Source organism: Camelus dromedarius, chromosome 19 (genome assembly GCF_036321535.1).
Source record: "Camelus dromedarius isolate mCamDro1 chromosome 19, mCamDro1.pat, whole genome shotgun sequence".
Lineage (NCBI taxonomy): Eukaryota > Metazoa > Chordata > Mammalia > Artiodactyla > Camelidae > Camelus > Camelus dromedarius.
Window position 1 is genome coordinate 19,423,072 of NC_087454.1, and position 19,993 is coordinate 19,443,064.

The following is a 19,993-nucleotide window of genomic DNA, read 5'->3' on the forward strand; positions in this document are numbered from 1 at the left end:
CCCAAAATGTCCCACTCAGAGAATCCCCACACCCAGGGCATCCCCTCTGCTCCAACCCCTCTCCCAGTCTAGGCCCTCCAGGGTCTCACCTCTGGGATCTGTGAGAGACACATCAGAGCCCTGGGCACTGTCGCTGCCTGGGGAAGAACAAAACCAGGACGTGGTCAGAACCTACAGGAGAGAAACTAGAGACGGAACTCTGAGGTGGGGATGATCTCCCCCCCATGGCTTCCCAGCTCCACCATCACAAGGGTCTCAGGAATGACAGTCACTCTGTACTTACTTGCAGCCTGAGCATAGCTCCCTCGTTTTTCACCTGTGAGAAGAAATTATCATGTGAGATGCTAGGGAAGAAGACTGAGTCATGAGAAGAACCCCTTGTCCTGGACCACAGAGAACTTTCCAGAACTGTGACCAAAAATCCAGGACAGGATCAGGAGTATGAAGGAAGAGATGTGAGGGACTGGACCAACTGCCTTCCTGAGGGGAGTCTATCCTTCTGAATTTTGACTGCTGGGAATCTGATCCCCAACTGGAATTATCAAGGTGAAAAATCTTTCATTTTCACAAGTGCTTTACAATAAGTGGTAGCACTCAGCTCCAGATGGGCAAGCACGTGCGTGTGGATAGTTCTTCCCTGTAATGAGGCAGACAAACTTCTACCTGGACTTGAAACCCCAGTGAGACAAGAGAAGTCAGATTCCCTCTCTGTTCCGTACCTGAGCGCCTTTTCCTCCAGATCACAACTCCCGCCACCACAGCTGCAGTGAACACAAAGAGAACCAGGCCAACAATGATGCCCATGATGGGGACAGTGGGCTGAGGAGGCGGCTCTGCAATGAGAAGAAAAGGGGCCCTGACCTCAGGCTTGAGTCCCGACCTTGCTGAAGGTTTCCAGAAGGGCTTCTGCTTGATCTGAGAAGAAGCTCCACCCCCGTCTCCCTCCTCACCCCATCTCAGGGTGAGGGGCTCCTCAAGCCCCTCGTGCTGCATGTGGCATGTGTATCTCTGCTCCTCTCCAGGAGGTACCACCAGGGCTGCCCACTTCTGGAATGTCCCGTCCCCTGCCGGCCTGGTCTCTACGAGCTCCGTGTCCTGGGCCTGGTCCTCCCCATCATGCTGCCAGGTCAGTGAGATGTCTGCAGGGTAGAAGCCCAGGGCCCAGCACCTCAGGGTGACCTCATGATCAGAGATGGGGTGGCGGGACACATGGGTCTTTGGAGGATCTGAGGAAAAAGAATCAGAAAATTCACACTTTGGGCTACCTGCATGGGCCACTGAAACAGCATCATGTGACCATCCTGAGACAGGACAGGATAATTGTGCGGTGCCAACTGGTGCCTACTGAGGCCTTGTGATCACCATCCCTGGGCCCTCAGATGTCTGCCTGCAATCCCGCACAAAACCAATGTACACCTTTTCCTGATGTGTGTTTGCCTTAGCGGAATTAACAGCCTTGGAAAATGCCTAACCTCCCCATAGCTCAGGCTGACTTGTCTCAGGCCACATGTCCTCCTTATTGGAGTCATAAATCCCACTACGCTGCTCATGTCAGCCAATCAGAAATCTGCTCCCCTATCCCTTTGTGTTCACAGCCCCTTCCTCAATAAAAGACCCTGCATGGTCACCCTCGGTGCTCACACAGGCACCTCTCATCTGTGTGGCCCGCTGTTGTCTATGACAGTATACCTAATAAACTCCTTCCCTATTTTCATTCTTTGTCTCAGGTAAATTCTTTTACTGCCTGTGCATCAGCCCATTGTGTCCCCCAATGTTTGGTGGCCCATATAGGGAACCCCAAAACACATGGGGACCCCACCAAGTATGACGAGCCCTACGGGTGGATCTCCCTTTCTCTGTCCTCCCTCCCCTTCCTACGGGAGCCGCTCCCCTTGGCTGGATGAATGCATACTGGAGGGCAGATTGCCAGGCAGGCTTCCCCCTCCCCTTCTCTGCTTTACTCTCTCTCTCACTTCCCTTCCTGCTGTTCCCTAGCGTTTGGGACTTCCCCAAGTCTTAGGGAGGACTGAGGAACCCTGGGTGGGCTACTCTAGTGGGCTCTAAAACTCGGTCTGACAGAGGGGAGTGACCCCAGCCCACAGTGGTGACCACACACGGAGAGGGTCTTCTTTTCCAAGTCCCGTCTCTGGGTCAGAGGGGACTTTGCATCTAGTCAGGGAAGGCACACGTAAGGACTGGTCATCTCCTGGTGCCTTGAGACACCCAGGACCCTGTATCCTGGTTGGCTTCAGACACATAATAGGGAGCGGTCGGGCCAGCAAGTAAAAGCAGTGGGAGGTCCACCCCATAAACTCCACACTGTGACCCAGTACAGACTTGCCTCTTCTTGCTCTCTGTGGCCTCAATTTCTGAGCCTAACTGCCAGACGCTATCTTCCTGCGTCTCCCTCCCACACTGCCTCTGTGACCTGGACACTTCAAATACATCAGCTGAGCCTCCGATCCCCATGCCAGGTAGAAGCTGCCAGCGGATGAGTCTCTCCCCTCTTCTCTTCTTTCTAAACTGCTCAGCCCTTGTGCCAGTTCAGCCTTGGCACCAACTCCCTTTTAGCCTTGGTGCTGGTGGGCTGGTTGCCCTCAGCTCTTGCACTGGTCAGTTTCTCAGCCTCTGCGCTGGTGGCCTTGGCACTGGTTTCAGCTTCTCTTTCTCAGGGGGTGCCCAAAGTAAGAGGATGCTGGCAGTTTGACCTCTCTTCTTCTGGGTTTAGCCGCCTCTTTCTTGTTAGCCTCTCTCTTTCTGGGGGACAGACGCCCCAGAATAGAGTCTGCACTGGTTTCCTTCTCTCTTTGATACCTGCCCTTAATCACTACAGGAAATGCTCCCTCTATCCCCCAGGACTCACCTTTGGGTTTCATTTTAAAGAACTGGGATAAGTGTGATCCCCAGGCCTTAAAGACAGAGTGCCTTGTCTTTTTCTCTAACACTGCCTGGCCACAATACCAACTCCCATATCAGGACACTTGGCCCCTTAATGGGACTCTGTAACACCATCTGTCAGCTCGATCTCTTCAGCCACAACTTAAACAAATAGCCCAAGGTCCCATATGTCCAAGCCTTATGGCTGTCTCTCATGGAGTCCTCTTGGGCAAGTTCTGTCTAACTGGAAAGATTTTAGTTATGAGCGCATGAGAAAAAAATTATATTATAACACTGTGTGACCACAATATTCTTTAGTCTCCAAAGAAAAATGGTTTAGAGAAGCTGTTTGAAAATTCCAAAACTGGTTCTTTTGCATATATAGTTAGAAAAAAAAAACTAGCTTCAAAATCCTAAACCTGAGAAAACAAAGATATTCCTAAGAAAAAGCTTGAAGTTAACCTTTATGATGTCCTTATAATACAAACACAGCCTGCTATGTCTAAGACTTCAGCGTTGGGCTAATTAGTAAAATTTCAAACCAAAGGAAAAAAGTGGTAAAAGGCCTTCTAAAAACTCAAGCAGAAAAACTATGAGATCTCTGTCTGTGTCTGTCTGGCTATATGTATGTCTGTGCACACATTATACACATGAGATGTCTCTACCTCTAAAAATGTTATCAAAATTAAATTTATAAAAGAGCTCTATTTAATTGACCTAAAATAAGTGCTTACAAACTAATTTTAAAACAGCTAAACAAAGTAACTTACAGGGTCACGTGAACTGGAAAATATTCAGTATTAAATTAGTAGTACCTGGCATTAAAGTTCACTGATTTAATTAATATAGACAAGTCATCCATGTTAAACACAATACTTCTGTTGTACATAGGCTTAATAAAAGTCAAATAAGACCTTGTTATATCTGTTACAAATTTGTCAACAAAAAATAACTTGGTATGGTGAAATTCTTATAAGTAAATTAAATACAAATGAGATAATAAGACACTAAAACATTAATTACTAAACACTGGCTTCCCCTTGGAGAGAAACTAAAACTATTTAAGACTATTAATAAATATGTTTGGTGCCCCCCTGAGATGTTCTCTATAAGAAAACGTGGTTTTTAGAAATTGTTAGTATTTATGTTTGCCAATCTACAGAATGCTAATGTAAAAGACAATTCATACTTGCCTACTTCTTAGTTTTCACTGGAAATTCCAATTTAAGAGTTGACGATTCTATTTTGAATATTTATTTGGAGCTACTAGGAAAAAATAAAGGAAACATTTCAGTATACAGTAGGAAAGTGAGATATATGTTTTCAGTAAGAAAGGTACGAGGGATGGAATTGTGTTCAGAGAAAACAAAAGTAGGTTTGTCCTATAGCTGGTTGTTTCTGGATGGAAAAATAAGGGACAAAGTAATACAGATTCAGAAAGTGATAAAAGGTTTGTAGAGAAGAAATCCCGAGAAAAGAGTTTTGTGTATGGTTGGGATTGACTAAACTTAGTCTAAATAAATAGATTTTGTTGTTAAAAGTAAGTTGATACATACTGAGTTTTGATTCTCTATGTTAAAAAAAAATTAAGTTTCTTAGAGTACAACTTTTGATAACAGATTGTGTATCTGTGCCTTTAAGTGACTTATATCTGTTTTTAAAACCACTGTCACTTTGGTTGAATGAATAAGTAATGTTTCACAGTGACCAATGATTTTACCTGACCAAATGTTTTAAAACTTTTAACAAGCCTCCCAAATATCAAATTGTAATTAATGTCCTTTTAACCTCCAGCTAACTTTGGAATGCTTCAGAGAGCCCCTGAAACTTCCCAAAGCGAGACTGAAACTAGTTAGGTTCATTTGGTATGTTAAATTACATGGGAACTATTGTCAAATAAATAATAAATCTTCTAAAGTTATACTGTATGAAAAAATATTATTAGTATAGATATTCTAAAGATTTTAAGGAATCCTAAAGATCTGGTATGTCTGGTAAAATGTTACCAGTTATAATTCTAGTTACTATCTTAAACTGTTCTGTCACAGTAGTAACAAAGTTTCTGGACAATTGTTTTGTAAACAGGGTTTTAGCTGTGTCTGCTTAAGTCTTTTGTCATTCATAAACAGTACAGTTTTACTCTGATGCCTGTTTTGAAAAAAATGCTTTCTCTTCAAAAAGGTTAATTTTAAAAAAGGAATTCTTTAACAAGTACAGGTTTCTAATAACTTTTAAATCATACTGCTAAACTGGGTAATAAAAATTTTTTAAGTCTAATAAAAACTCTGATTTCATAAAACTGTTAACAAAAAAGATTAGTTACATGGAATTGAGTAAAACAATAAATATGGTTATAATTTTTAATTTTATCTAAAATAGTACTGGCTTTTAATCCATGCTTTTCCAGATATTAAAAAAAAATCCTTCTCAAGCTAATTCTGACATAACAATTCAGTAAATTATACCTCTGTAAACAAAAGTGAAACATTTATCTTTTTCTCTCTACCTGATCCCTGCAAAGACTGAAAACTCTTAGGCTCTCAACAGCTTTATAATTAGCCTGAATCTGTAAGACATGGCTTTCCTGGCCTTGAGAGACCTTTTAAAAATTCAACCTGAGACAACTTACAAAAAAAAAAAATTCCAACACAACCAATTTAAAAGAGCCTATATGACCAGTTAATCAGACAATTTACAAACAAATTCATCTTAATTTGTCTATATTTGATAAATGAGGGTAATTATAGAGGAAAACAAGATTATGTTTCAGTGGATATTTTAGTTTTGTTAACTGAAATCTGTATTTACTAAGACACACTGCCCAGACCATTCCTTGCTGTTATGTTATATTGTTACAAAGTTTAATTAAATTATTAAAAGGAAACTCTAGGTTTGTTTCTGAAGCTCAGTAATCTACCCTTGGATGAAAATCAAATGCCCCATGACCTACCAGAAATTATGCATACTAAAAACAACATAATTTAAGGGCAATCTTCAACCTAAACGGAAGGACCTTTATCAGGTACTCTTAATTAGCTCACAGTAAATTGAAGGAAATTGACTTTTGGATTAATTTCCACTCCAAAAAGGGCCCCCGCACTGGACTGGCCAATAGAGAGGGCTGCTGCACCTTAAAATGATGCTCAAATGGAGAAAAAGCTACCAGACCAGAATGAGAAAAAGACGACATCTGAAGTAGACAGCTGACCCAAGACAGCAGATCAGGCCTGTATACCAATTACTTTGATAATTGTTCACACCTTTGCTTAGAAACTAAATGTATCTCACAATCTTATGCAGAGCTAAGTCTTATGTAACTGTGTGACTGAGCCTCTGATAAAATGATGACAACTTAAAGCAGTTAACCAGATACATAGTTCTATAGATTTATGATTGTAATAGTGTAACTCTAAATATGGAAAGAAGCAACAAGAGGGAATATTTTCCTGGACCATAACAGACTAGCAAGGCAGGTGGTCCAGAGCCTTCTTGGTGCTGTTAATAAGGCCTAGTCCCATAATAACACATGGCCTATCAACAAAATCTTCGCCTGACCTAGGGATGAGCATTCCTAGCAACATGGAACAAAATGGTCATAAAATGCCTCCCAAGCTGTGGTCAAATTTATGATCATCAGGGGCCCTGCCAATTAAAGTTAGCACTTGCCATCTGCCACTACAGTCACTAACCTCCAGCACACCCTAAAAGGAGTTCAGGGTGGAGATCAGGAATGAGACTGGGACTGTGCTCTGGGACAACTGGCAAAATAGGCCTTCAGATAGTTAGACATTTTCAGGAAAAGATGTTATGAGCTCAATTCTTGCATCTTCTCATATCTAGAAAAATACTAAAATCATTAATGGTGACATCTACTTTGGCCATTAAAGAGAGCTGTTCTTACAAACCAAAAGATGAGACCTCTGCCCACATGCCAAAGATCTGATGTTGCCAATCTGTTGAGGGGGAAGCGGTGCCACCTGGTGCCTGCTGAGGCCCTGTGACCCCCATTCCTGGGCTCTGAGATGTCTGCCTACAATCTTTCAAAAAAACAAAGTACACCCTTTCCTGATGTGTGTTTGCCTTAGCAGAATTAACAGCCCTGGAAAATAGCTAACATCCCCACAGCTCAGGCTGACTTGTCTCTGGCCACGTTTCCTCTTTTTTTGGAGTCATAAATCCCACTACCCTGCTCGTGTCAGCCCATGTCTCCATCTTACTGGAGATGTAAACTCACTGTCCTCCAGTATACCAAAGCCCCTTACCTCACTTCTAGCCAATCAAAAGTCTGCTCCCCATCCCTTTGGGTTCACAGCCCCTTCCTCAATAAAAGACCCTGCTCAGTCACCCTTGGTGCTCGCACAGGCACCCCTCGCCTGTGTGGCCCGCTGTTGTCTATGACAGTGTACCTAATAAACTCCTTCCGTATTTTCACCCTTTGTCTTTGGTAAATTCTTTAACTGCCTGTGCACTGGATCGCTGTGTCCCCTCAACAAATGGTTTTGAAAAGAAGCACAAATCCCAGACACCATCCTGGACTTGTATATCTGGGAATATCTCCTAATCCTTGGAAAATTCAAGAATCAGGATGAAAGCCAAGGTACAAGACTCCAGAACTCTAAGGGGGAGAATACAGAGTAATATTCATGACTCTGGGGGAGGATGAATGAATCAGAAAAGCTGGAGTCAGGCCTCCAAACATGCTCTCAGGTTGAGAACAGGCCTTGAAAGAGAAAGTCCTGGTTCACACGATGGCAGCCGGGGTCAAAGGGCACCACTGATCAGTTATTTCAGGGATAGTCTCCCCGTCTTTATCCTAAAAGAGACTGGATTTCTGAACTGTCCTGTAGAGAAGTGGTGCCACTGGCGAGTCACTCTATTGTACAGAATATGGAGACCTGGGCGGATTCCTCCCTCTCCCAACAGGAAGCTGGGGCTGCATTCCCGTAGGATCCCATCCTCCTCTCCTTGCGGGACGCCAGCTCCAGCCCGAGGGGAGATCGTGGAGGCACCGCGGCCCCTCGTACCTGTGCGCTGCAGGGTCTCCTTCCCGTTTTCCAGGAATCGTCTGAGTGACTCCACACACCTGCCCTCCAGGTATTTCCTCTGGCGCTCTGCCTCACCGGCCGCCTCCCACTTGCGCTGGGTCATCAGCGCTACCGCGTCCGCCGCGGTCCAGGAGCGCAGGTCCTCGTTCAGGGCGATGAAATCAGCACCGTCGTAGGCGAACTGATCGTACCCGCGGAGGAGGCGCCCGTCCGGCCCCACGTCGCAGCCGTACAGGTTCTGGTAGGTGTGAGACCCTGACCCCGCCCCGAGGTGAGCGCCGCTCCCCCAGCCCCCCACTGATTAAACCTAAGTTGAAAATGAAACCGGGTCAAAGTCCCCGCCGGCTGTTCCGGGTTCGGGGAGACGGGAGGGTCCCGCGATATCGGGGTGACCCTCAGACCCTGGGACTCAGGAGACCCTGGCCCGTCCCTGGGGATGGGGGTCCTGACCTGGGCTCACCGGACTCGCTCTGGTTGTAGTAGCGACGCAGACTGTTCAGGTTCACTCGGAAAATCTGTGCGTGGTCTTTAGAGATCCGCGTGTTCCGATCCCAAAACTCCGGCCCCTCCTGCTCCACCCACCGCGCTCGCGGCTCCTCCCTCGGATTCGGGGCGTCGCTGTCGAACCGCACGAACTGCGTGTCGTCCACGTAACCGACGGAGATGTAGCGGGGCTCCCCGCCGCCGGGCCGGGACACCCCCGTGTTAAAATACCTCATGGAGTGGGAGCCTAGGGGCGGGAAGGGGGTGAGACCCGGCCCGACCCTCCTCCTGGCGAGGCCCCGGGTCCGAGGTGATGTGGCCGGGTAGGGTGATGGGTCTGGGAGGGGACGGCGACCTCGCACCTTTCTCGGGATCCCTGCCCGCCCCTACCCCCGGGCGGTTTCCTCGCTCCTGCCCCACAGGGGCCGTTTTCTCCCGACCCCACACTCACTGGCCCAGATTTCGGTCGGAGCTAGGGCCCCCGAGAGGACCAGGAGGAGAGTTCGGAGCCCCAGTGCCAGCATCTTCGGAGTCAGTTGAGAAGCAGAGTCCAGACCGATCGACGAGGACTTCATAACCCGGTGACGCTGATTGGCGTCTCTAGAAACCCGACACCCAATGGGAGTGAGAACTAGGACTGTGTCACGAGTGTCCAGGCAGGAGGACCAGGCACAAGCTGTGAGAGAGAAAGTGAAACCCGGGGAGATGGGGAACCCCAGCACCAAGCGTCCCCGCCCAAGACCCCGCCCTCGGTGAGACCCCGAGAGCCACGCCCTCCAGGGTACCTGGGATTTTGCTATGATCCCTCCCGTGCTGCACTGAGAGCTCTTCGTCCCACTGTCTCCCCGGGTCCCGGCCCTGGGTTGTGTAAATTGATGATTTTCAAAATATTTTGGTCAGAATACTTAAACTCGTACAAACTAGTGATGATCACAAGGATAATTTTGTTTATGTGGTTATTTCCATCACTATTTTTCACACTAGGAATAAATTTTTATTTTTTCTTAAGAGATAACATTAGTAACCTTTGCATTTAATATAAAAAATAATTTCCAAAAAATACACATAGTAGTGAGAAGACTGGAGCTTTTTACATTTTTACAAGTCTCTAGTCTGTCTCATTAAAAGACCACTGGATTTTCATGTTTGCTGCTGCATTTATTACGTTATTTTGATTGAACTCTCACACATATGTAAGAGCAGTATTTTTAATAACCTTGTCAGATAATTGTAGGTGGTCCTTTTTGATACTAAACTAAAATTACCAAAGTGGTTGTTTGTCAAAGGTTATTTGCAAAGTGGTCCTGAAACAATATCAGTGAATATTTGTTATTCTGTTACATTAAAATTTACAAGCCTACTTTGGACACTGAATGTCTCTTGTACTAATGGAAGATTTTTTAAAATAATACATTGTTTCTCTAAAAAGTTATACAGATCTTCCAGTGTCAGTCTTTCAAGTAAAAATAGTATTCCATAAAATAGAGGGTAGTTCAGTTCACACAAATTATTTTACATGGGACATAGTACTTTGAAATGTAGCAGAAGTGGTTGATGTGTATGTCCCATGTCATCATAGAAAATATTTTTAAAATATGATTTAAGGATGATGATTTAGGAACAATAATAATTTTAATGCTTCAATCAGGATGTTTTAAAACAAATCTGTCTTTTTTTCCTGCAAGTAAATTGTTAAAATAATTACTATTGCAGTTTGCTTCCATAATCTCCATTATTTCTAAGATGTACCTCAAAGCAGATGTCAACACAGTGAAAAGGCAAATAGAATCTTAGTAATGCTACGAAAATAGTTTTGACTGGGCATCTGATTAAATCTCACCCATAGGGTAAGAGGATGCAGCTGTAACAGCACAGAAGCAGTGGTCGCCGTATGAGCACAGGGAGAGGTTTGGTGCACAGTGAGGGACACAGTGCCGCCTCATGTGGTCTGTGCTTTGAATCGTGTCCTGCTCTTGTCTTGGCTCCCTGTGTCATGGTCTCAGGTGTCCCTGTCTGATGTCGATGTTCTGTGAAATGACTTATGTCAACAGCATAGTAACATGGCTGAGTGGGGAGCATCAGCCCCGCTTCTGACAACACTGAGGCCCGTGTAAGTGTCAGACCAGTTCCTGTGGTTGGAGGCTGCTTTGTCCTTCTTGAATTCAATATTTTAAAATAACTATACCCTCTCCCCCAAAAAGGAATATTAGAGAACAATTTAGAAAAGAAGAAATGCAAATGTTAAACAAATATATTAGTATTAAATAAATGTAAACAAAAATGAAAATGTGGAATAAGAAATGGGAATGAATTAAAATGTATCATCTTGGCAAAGATGAAAGTGAATGAGGGGAGGACTGACAGGAATTGAGGGAGAACAGACTGTCGAAAAGACTGATGGGATTGAAAATTGGTACAGAAATCTTAAAGGTCACTTTTGCAAAATGTCTCAATATATTCAATATGTCTCCATTTTGACACAGAAATTTTTCCTTTAGAAATTTATCCTAAGAAGATAATCACAAATGTTCTCAAAAATAGTTAGTCAAGGATGTATCTTGAATTGTGCTTTATAAAAGCAAAGAATGGAAACAATCTAAATACTACAATGACTGTCATGATGATCACTATGAATAAAGGAGCACTGGCTATGTTTCAGGCAGTAATTCCATGTGATTTACATACGGGGTCAAATTATCCCTCAAAGCAAACCCATGAGGTGTTCACCACGTGATCCCTTTGTGCAGACAGGGAAAGGAGACTCAGAGAGGCTAAGGAGCGTCTATTTGCATCAGGATCTGGAGAATCTGGAGGAGAGCAACAGTTAGGCCCCTGCTGATGGGAGACGGGCTCTGCTGTGCGGGAGAGGGACAGAAATGAGCAAGACAGATGCACAGCACGACTGCACTAAATGCCATGAGGAAGAGCTCATGATGCCATGAGAGCAGATAACAGAAGTCCTGACAGGTCCCCTGCCGCTGTTATCAATGATATCTGAAAGATGGAAAAGATAAATGAAATATGAAACAAAAACAATTCTATACAATTATATTCAATCATAGAATAGAAAAGAGCTCTTGGGAATTAAAAATATGGTCATAGAAATAAGTTATTCCATAGATGAATTGGAAGATTACAGTCGTGCTCCCAGTAAGTAGATGGAAAAGTAATGGCAAGGAGGAGAGAGGACCTGTAAGAATATGTCTATCAGTCACAATGTTCCAACAAGTCACAAATAAAAGTTTCAAAAATAATGGAGAGTAGGAAATGATAAAAAAAAAAAAAAAATTCAAGAGAACTGCTAAGTTTACCGACAAAAACTTGTATCTTGAACAGCCTACACGAATTCTTAGTGCACTAGGTGAAACAGACCCACAGGAGGGCCCATCACAGTGAAATCTGAGAAAGAGGTTGGAAAAGAAGAGACCTTGAAAACCTCAAGAGGCAACAAACACGTGCCTGGAAGACATTGAGCAATGCCTTCAGAATTCTGAGGAAATAAGTATTTCCAACAGAGATCTGTACATCTAGTCAAGATGTGAGTCAGTCCTGGGGAAGCCTAAGGCCCTTCAGAGTTACAGTGATTCACTTTCCACATTCCCTTCCTCAGGATACCATTAGGGAAAGTCAGAGGAAATGATGGAGAAAATCAACAATAGGGAAGCCATGGGATCCAGGCCCCCAGGGGAGCCAAAAAAGAGAGGAAGAGGGCTGCCCAAGAGGAAGTGAAGGAGATCCGGGACTTCAGCCCTGCCCCAGGTGTGCAGGGACCCTGTCCATACGAGGCATGACTGAGGGCTGTGGGACAGGTCTGTGCAAAGAGAGGAAGTGGACAGAATATCAGATGCGCTCAAAGATGTTCACGAAGACTAGACTCTGGGGAGAGTTTGAGGATGGTTTAAAATTAGTACAACAAAACTACCACTTATTCCAGGGAAAATAAAAAATTCATTCAAGAAAATAAATAATTCATTCAAAAAAATAAAAGAAAAATAATCATAGTCTACTAAATGCTCAGTTGTGACTTTCATTTCCATCATCAACGTAATGTAAATATTGCAGGTTGAGCTAATCAAAATTACAAAATTGATAAATTTTTAATTATGAACTATAATTATAGTGGGAGGACAGGGGAGAGTGAAAGAAGAACCAATTAACTAAAGATGATACATAAAACTGAAAAACAAAGAGGGAGCATCATAAAGAGGATGCTGTTTAGAGGTACTGAAGTAACAATTAGAGAATCAGCTGAAAGAACTAAAACAGCTTGTCTCTGAGATTCAGGATTTGGGGGAGCCTGGAAGATTGAGTCTTCTGCCTTGATACAAAGTCTCGTAGAAGTCTTATACTCTTTAAAGCTATGTGCACATATCCATTAGATAACAATGAAAAGATAATCCAGTAGGTGTGCCAATGGACTTGGGAACTGTTCTGTAAGGAGAGTCACAGACATAGGGCAGTAGTTAAAATGAAACTGGACATAGTGGTGGGTTTTTATGGGATGATTTGTTTTGATTTATTTAGTTTAGTTTGATTATTATTTTTTTTTTTAAGCAGGAAGAATTATGGCATGCTTTAAGCAGGAAGGAATGATCCAGAAGAGAGCCAGAAACTGCTGATACAGGGGAGGGAGGAGCTGCATCCTGTGTCCTCACTGAGGGGCAGCCTTAGACAGGAGGGACCATCCATCATCACCGGTGGGAAGGTGAGAATACAGGTGCAGATTCAGGAGTAGGGGAGGAGGAGGATGTCATTCTCACCTGAGTCCTCTTTTATTTTCTGAGGAAAACAGAAGTTCACCATTAAGGATGGGAAATGGGGAGGGAGTGGGGGGGATCAAGGAGGGAGAAGGAAGTGAAAGACGGCCTCTCAGGAGGTAGAAGAGTGAGCTGACTCAGGATATGGCATCTGACAGTGCGGGGTGGTGGCCACTGAGGTCTGTGCTCATCAACTTAGAGAAAGTTCCAGCCCTTGGGCAGCAACAGAAAGATGAATAATAAACTAAAAGAAAAAGCAACAAAATATCTCCCATGTGAGGATTTCAGTTCTTTTTACTTTGTCATTGATCACTTTCAACACTTTGTAACTTGTTTTACAGTGAATGTACATTATATCATATATGATACATTACATATACATCATAATCAGAAGTCAAAAGCTACATTTATATTTTTAAAAAGTAAACGCAGGTGGATAGAAAAAGTAGAGAGCGTGGTGGGGGCGGAGAGCTGGACGTGCCGGGCTCCACGCCTGGGCTGTGGGCAGTGAATTCATGGAGCCTTTTCTCCTTTTCTCGGGATCATGTTCTCTGTGGAGGCCAAACAGGATCTTTCCCTTCTTTTTTTGGCATGTGGTCATTTATTAGTATCTTGTCATCACTTTGCTGCTTTTAGGACGGTTTTTGTATTTTACATGGCATTTTTAGCTATTTCCAGTGGGGAGAATTGTCCATACAATGCAGCCCATCTTCTCCTGTAACGGAAATTCTGTGTCATGATCTGCAGATGATCTGTCAAGTGTTTTTGGAGTGTAAGGGATTTTAATGTCTTTTAATTTTTGAAAACATTATATGCACACAGACAATTTAAATGATACTGAAGAATATAAAAAAAAAAAACCTCTTATTGTCCCCCTCACCCCCTAGCCATCCAAGTCTTCTAGTCAGAAACCACTGCAGTGAGCAGTTTCTCTTCCCAGAGAAATATATCCATGCGTTAGTGTGCACTGTTGTGTCAGTCATAGAGCTCAGGGCACAGACTGGGAGAAATTATCTGCAGATTCACATGTCTGATAGAGGACTTGTTTTAGAATATACACAGAACTCTTAAACTCAGTAATATGAAAACAAATAACTCAATGAAACAGAATAAACAAAAGCCTGAGCAGATACCTCATCAAGGAAGATATATAAATGGAAATACGTATGAAAAGATGGTCAACATCATATGTTATTAGGATATGGAATTTAAAACAATCATTTTTGGTTTGTTTCCCCCCAGGGTTTTTAAATGTTATTTATTTATGTATTTATTTTACAATACCAAATATTTAAACTGAAGTATACTTGATGTACAATATTACATGTTACAGATATACAATATATAGTGAGTTTCAATTTTTAAAGGTTAGGGGATAGTGATTACAAATTATTGGCTATATCCCCCATGTTGTACATGCATCCTTGTAGCTTATTTTACACCTGACAGTTTGTACCTCTTAATCCTGCACATCCATCTTGCCCTCAACCTTCCTCCCCACTGGTAACCACTAGTTCCTTCTCTACATCTGTGAGTCTGTTTCTTTTCTGAAAAACAATGATGTGATCCTATCACACACCGATGAGAACAGCTAGAATCCAAGAACGGGTGATGCCAAGCGCTGATGGAACTTGGAGCCGCAGAAGCCCCCGACACTGCTGCAGGAACACGAAGCAGCGCAGCCACTGCAGGGACGGGCAGCAGTTTCTCATGAAGCTACACGGAGGCTCACCGTCCCACCTGCTGATCACTCCAGTACTTACAAAACTCATTTTAGAACTCATGTTTGCACAAAACCTTGCACACCAATGCTTATAGCAGAGTGCCTCTCAAGGGCACATAGTGACTTCCTTCTAAAAACTACAGTATGGAAAGTGGGAAAGGAAAAGTAAAACTTCAGAAGGAGAAACCTGGGACATGTACCTTAGCCAGGTGTTGAGGTGCACTTATTAGTGATAATCAAGTGTGTAGGCCCTCGAATGTGGGAACAAAGGAACGAGCCTTGGGCTGGAATGGTTAACAAGTTATAAAAAGCTGCAGACTAGAAGTGAGAAGGCTGGTTAGCCAAGGACGGGTAAGATCCCCAGAGGGGGGCAACCTAAGACAGGCACAGCCGCCTGAGTCAAGAAGAATATTGTTAAGCAGCTGTTTCTCATACCTTCCACCCTGATAAGCTGTGAGGCTCGCTGGTGCCAACACGAACATGATTTACCGAAACATAAAGGATCTTCTGACCTTGAGCCAGACACTGCCTATTAACCATTTCCCTTGTCATTCTTCTTTGCTATATAAGACTGTGTAACTTAATAAAGCTTCGGAGTAGCCATCAGCTCTCTCCGCATACGGTGTGTATGTGTAAGTGATATCGCGACACCAACATTTGGTGACCCCGACGTGATGTCAGCGTAGCAACTACATGTAAGTAAGGGGAAAAATTTATATCGGGGATTTTCAGCCTATCAGGCGTGCCGCGAACTAACCATGGGACAGCAGCTAACAGTACAACAGAGGATTTATTTAAAGGCTATTTCAAAGTGGGGCACCCTCCCAGGTGCCCCTCAAAAACAAATATAGGAAATCACTATCAGACTAAGTCTCATTCCACCATTTCTGACCTCATCGCAGCTTCCCCCGGGAGCACAAGTTTAGATACTATTGATAATGAGTTGATAAGTGACAGTAATAAGACCTACTTAATTTCTACTGGAGTTTGGGGACATTTACCTTCTGGGTATTTTGGATTGCTAATAGGGAAATCATTTGTGGGCTTGAAAGGGTTAACAGTTTTACCTGGTGTTATTAATAATGATTATACTGGAGAAGTTAAAATTATGGTTCATGCTTCTTCTTTTACATTATTCCTAAGCAATCTCAAATCGCTCAGATTATTTTAATACCTTATTTACCTGCTCAAAAATTTGCTAAAAATAATAGAGGAGATAAGGGCTTCGGACAGGACAGCAAGCTTTTTGGACACATTCATTAACCGATAACAGACCTATATTAACAGTTTCAATGCAAGAAAAGCAATTTACGGGGTCATTGGACACAGGAGTGGACAAAACTATTATTTCTAGTTTTCATTGGCCTTCTGATTGGCAAAAACACAAATCTGATGTTACTGTACAAGGAGTTGATGGACTGATGGCACCTAAAATAAATTCTCACCCACTAAAGGTCTGAGGGCCTAAAAATAAAATGGCCTTTGTAACTCCTTTTATATCACCAATACCCTGCACTCTATGGGGCAAGGACCTTCTTGCTCAGTAAAACCTAACCTTAAAGATTGATCATTTTTAATAGGGGCTGCTGCTACTATCCCAAATTTTATTCGCACTGCTCTAACATGGACCCAACAGCAACCTGTTTGGGTAGAGCAATGGCCCCTTCCTAAAGAAAAACTACAAGCATTACAAAAATCGGCTACAGAACAACTAAAGCTGGGTTATCTAAAACCTTCTACTAGTCCTTAAAACACACCTGTTTTTGTAATCAAGAAAAAAATCAGAAAAATGGAGGTTATTGCAAGATATGCATGCTATAAATGCTATAATGCAACCTATGGGACCCTTACAAAAGGGGCTGCCCAGTCTTTCACTTATTCCTGACTCTTGGCCCTTAATTGTTATTGACATAAATGATTGTTTTTTCTCATTACCTTTGCACAAAGCTAATAAAAAAAATTGCCAATTGCCTTTACTGTTCCTACCTATAACAATCAGGAGATTCCTAAACGTTATCAATAAAAATTCCTTCCTCAGGGTATAAAAAATAGTCCTGCTATATGTCAGCAATTGGAAAAAAATTTTAAAACCTATACGTCAACAATTTCCTCAAATATATATTTTTCACTATATAGATAACATCTTCCTGGCTGTAAAAAACAAACCTAACCTCCTTCTATTATTTCAGAAAACTATTACATTTTTACAAACTAAGGGCCTTTTATTGCTCAGGATGAAGTACAAAAAATGCAACCTTAAAAATTTCTTAGGATAACTATTAACACACAAACTATTAGGCCACACCACATAAAATTAAATATCAAGCCTTGTTTAACATTAGCTCAATTGCAACAATTGCTAGGACATATTAACTAGATCAGACCCTTTTTAGAAATATCTACAGTCCAATTACATCATTTATTTCAATTGTTAAAAGAAGATAAGAAACCTGCTTCATTACGTACAGTAACCCCTAAAAGCTATCAAAAAATTTTAAAAGGTTAATAAAGCTTTAAATTGTCAATTTTTACACTGGTTACAACCTAAATTACCTATTATTCTTATTGTTTTAAATACACCTCAAACACCTACAGGGGTACTTATACAAAATGGGACACTTTATTCTTTTTAAAGTGGGTTTATGTGTCTCACTCATTAACTTGGGCCTTAACCACTACTTATCATGTCTATGCTAATATCATAAACAAAATTCGACATCGCTGTTTACAATTAATGGGACAAGATCCTGCAAATATAAATTTACCATGTACTGCCAGCCAATTCCAAAAATATTTTATAAAAAATGAGGATATCCAGGCCTCTTTAAAAAATTATCTGAAAAAAATTACATTTAAAAATATTCACATCCCCTGTTACAATTTTACACACAAGTGCCTCTAAAATTAATGACTATTATTTCTAAAAAACCCTTATTGCAGGCAGTTACATTGTTTACTAATGGTTCTCAAAAAACGTCCAAGGCTGCCATTGCATGGTTTAATAAAAAACAATGGCATTCAAACTTTACTACAGGACATAAAAGTACTCAGATAGCTAAAATTGCTACAATAGAGCTAGCCCTATTTTTAAAAAAAACCTAATAAATCTTTAAATATAATTACTAATTTTCAATATACGGCAAATGCATTGCCATTATTAACCACTGCTATATTGCCTCAAGCATCCTCAAAAATACATTTACAACATTTTTTAAATATTAAAAATTTGCTACACAATAGACAATATCCCTCTTTTATTGCTCATATGCGATCTCATACTAATTTACCAGGACCATTGTCAGAAGGCAACAATTATGTTGATAAAATAGTATCTAATTATGTTCAAACCCAACCTGCTATTAGTAAATTTAAAAAGGCTAAACAATTTCATGCCTTACACCACTGCAATGTCCAGGCCTTAAGATCTATTTATGATATAACTAAAAGACAAGCAAAACAAATCATGCAGACATACTCACAATGTAATCAATTTACAATTGCTAAACCAAATTATAATTTAGAGGACGTTAATCCAAGAGGTATTCAGAGTAATCAAATTTGGCAAACAGACACCATCTTGTTTCCCTCCTTCGGACATTTAAAATATATCATAGTTTCTGTGGACACTTTTTCTAATTTTATATATGCCACTTTGCATACTAAATGTAATGCCCACAACGTCATTTGACATTGGTTATCTGCTTTTAGTGTTTTAGGCAAACCCCACAAAATTAAAACTGACAATGGTCCTGAGTTTTCTGCACAAATTATTTCACAGTTTTGTCAAAATTTAAAAATTAACCATACTACTGGTATTCCTTATAATTCCGCTGGTCAAGCTATTGGTAAGCAATGTCATCATTAAACATTAAAATCTTATTTGCATAAATTAAAAGGGGGAGTAATTATAGAATACAAAAAGCCATAATATATTACATCATGCACTTTTTACACTCAATTTTTTAAATCGAGGACCAGATAGATTGACACCAGCTAGAAAGTTTATAAACACACCTTTAGATGTAAAAGGAGTTAAGGTGTAAATAAGAAAACCATTTACTGATATTTGGGAAGGGCCTTTTGATGTAAAATGTTGGGAGAGGGGGTCTTTATGTATTGATACAGGTGCTGGATTAAAGTGGGTACTTTACCCAGAAGAATGTTAAGAAGTTCACTGAAAAGGGCAGCTGAAGATGGGTAAAGTATGGTGCTATACCCTTATACTTACTTCTTTCTTCTTTGCATGCTTGCGTGCTGAGCTTAATCTATCTTATTGGACTTATGTTCTGAACTCTCTTTTATTCACACCTTTAACTTGGTGGCATGCAGATCCCCCTCTTGCCTCTAATGATTCTGAGTGAACAGGTGAAACATGGATCTCACCGGTGACCAGTACTGAAAATTATCTGCGCAGCAACGATTTTTTGATCCTGTACTCTTATAATCCTCCTATATGCATCCAATTTAATAACATAAGTAATTCTCCTTGCATACAATTACAAGCTCAGTTGTATTTATATTACCAACCTAAAAAGGGAAACACTACAACAAACCTTACACTTATTACTGCCATATCCACATCCTCCAAAACACTTGTGAATGCCTCTCAAGTTCCTCCTATACCCACGTGCCGACCAAAACCGGACTGGAAGTATAAGTTCTACTCGGTACAATGGACTCCTTGTCAAATTCCTCAACCTAAGAAAAGCTCCATTTTTAATGTGACTCTACTAAATTGGGAACCTCACGGACATTTAAACAGTAACAGCGTCACCATACAATTCAATACGAATTCCACAGCGCCCATCGCATGGAGTAAACACAGTCTATCCAGGCCTATTCTACCACTCATGGATGGAAATACAATTTTTAGTCCTATTAATAAAACAATTTGGAGGTTAAGGTTGCCTTTTATTAACAGGGTTCTTTATCATGGCCACTATAACAACCATTCTGGTAAATACTCTATAAAACTGAAACAAAATGTTTCCAATTCTGTTATGATATGTATTACACATCCATATATCTTGGTGTGGGGGCCTAACAGGCCTAATATTACTGTTAATCAATTATATATGGTTAACTTACCCTCGCCTTTTTAATACTTT

At 41.6% G+C, this 19,993-nt stretch overlaps 1 protein-coding gene across 1 annotated transcript; it reads right to left on the minus strand.

Annotated features, from left to right (window-relative positions):
* Positions 1-9,003, minus strand: LOC105087511 (HLA class I histocompatibility antigen, B alpha chain-like). The gene is made up of 7 exons (XM_031435403.2): positions 8,857-9,003; positions 8,383-8,652; positions 7,902-8,177; positions 951-1,226; positions 720-833; positions 284-316; positions 1-137 (listed from the first exon to the last, which is right to left on the minus strand). The coding sequence occupies exons 1-7, from the start codon at positions 8,978-8,980 to the stop codon at positions 16-18; spliced, it is 1,215 nt and encodes a 404-aa protein (XP_031291263.2). The 5' UTR covers positions 8,981-9,003; the 3' UTR covers positions 1-15.
* Between the last annotated feature and the right edge of the window lie 10,990 nt (positions 9,004-19,993).

What these genes read in the sequence shown, in the direction of transcription:
- LOC105087511 (XM_031435403.2), bottom strand. Translation starts at nt 8,980, where the DNA reads ATGAAGTCCTCGTCGATCGGTCTGGACTCTGCTTCTCAACTGACTCCG. An exon ending in GGAGACCCTGCAGCGCACAG is followed by an intron (nt 1,227 to 7,901) that starts GTACGAGGGGCC and finishes CTTTTTCCTCAG; the next exon opens with ATCCTCCAAAGACCCATGTG. An exon ending in GAGCTATGCTCAGGCTGCAA is followed by an intron (nt 138 to 283) that starts GTAAGTACAGAG and finishes GTTCTTCCCCAG; the next exon opens with GCAGCGACAGTGCCCAGGGC.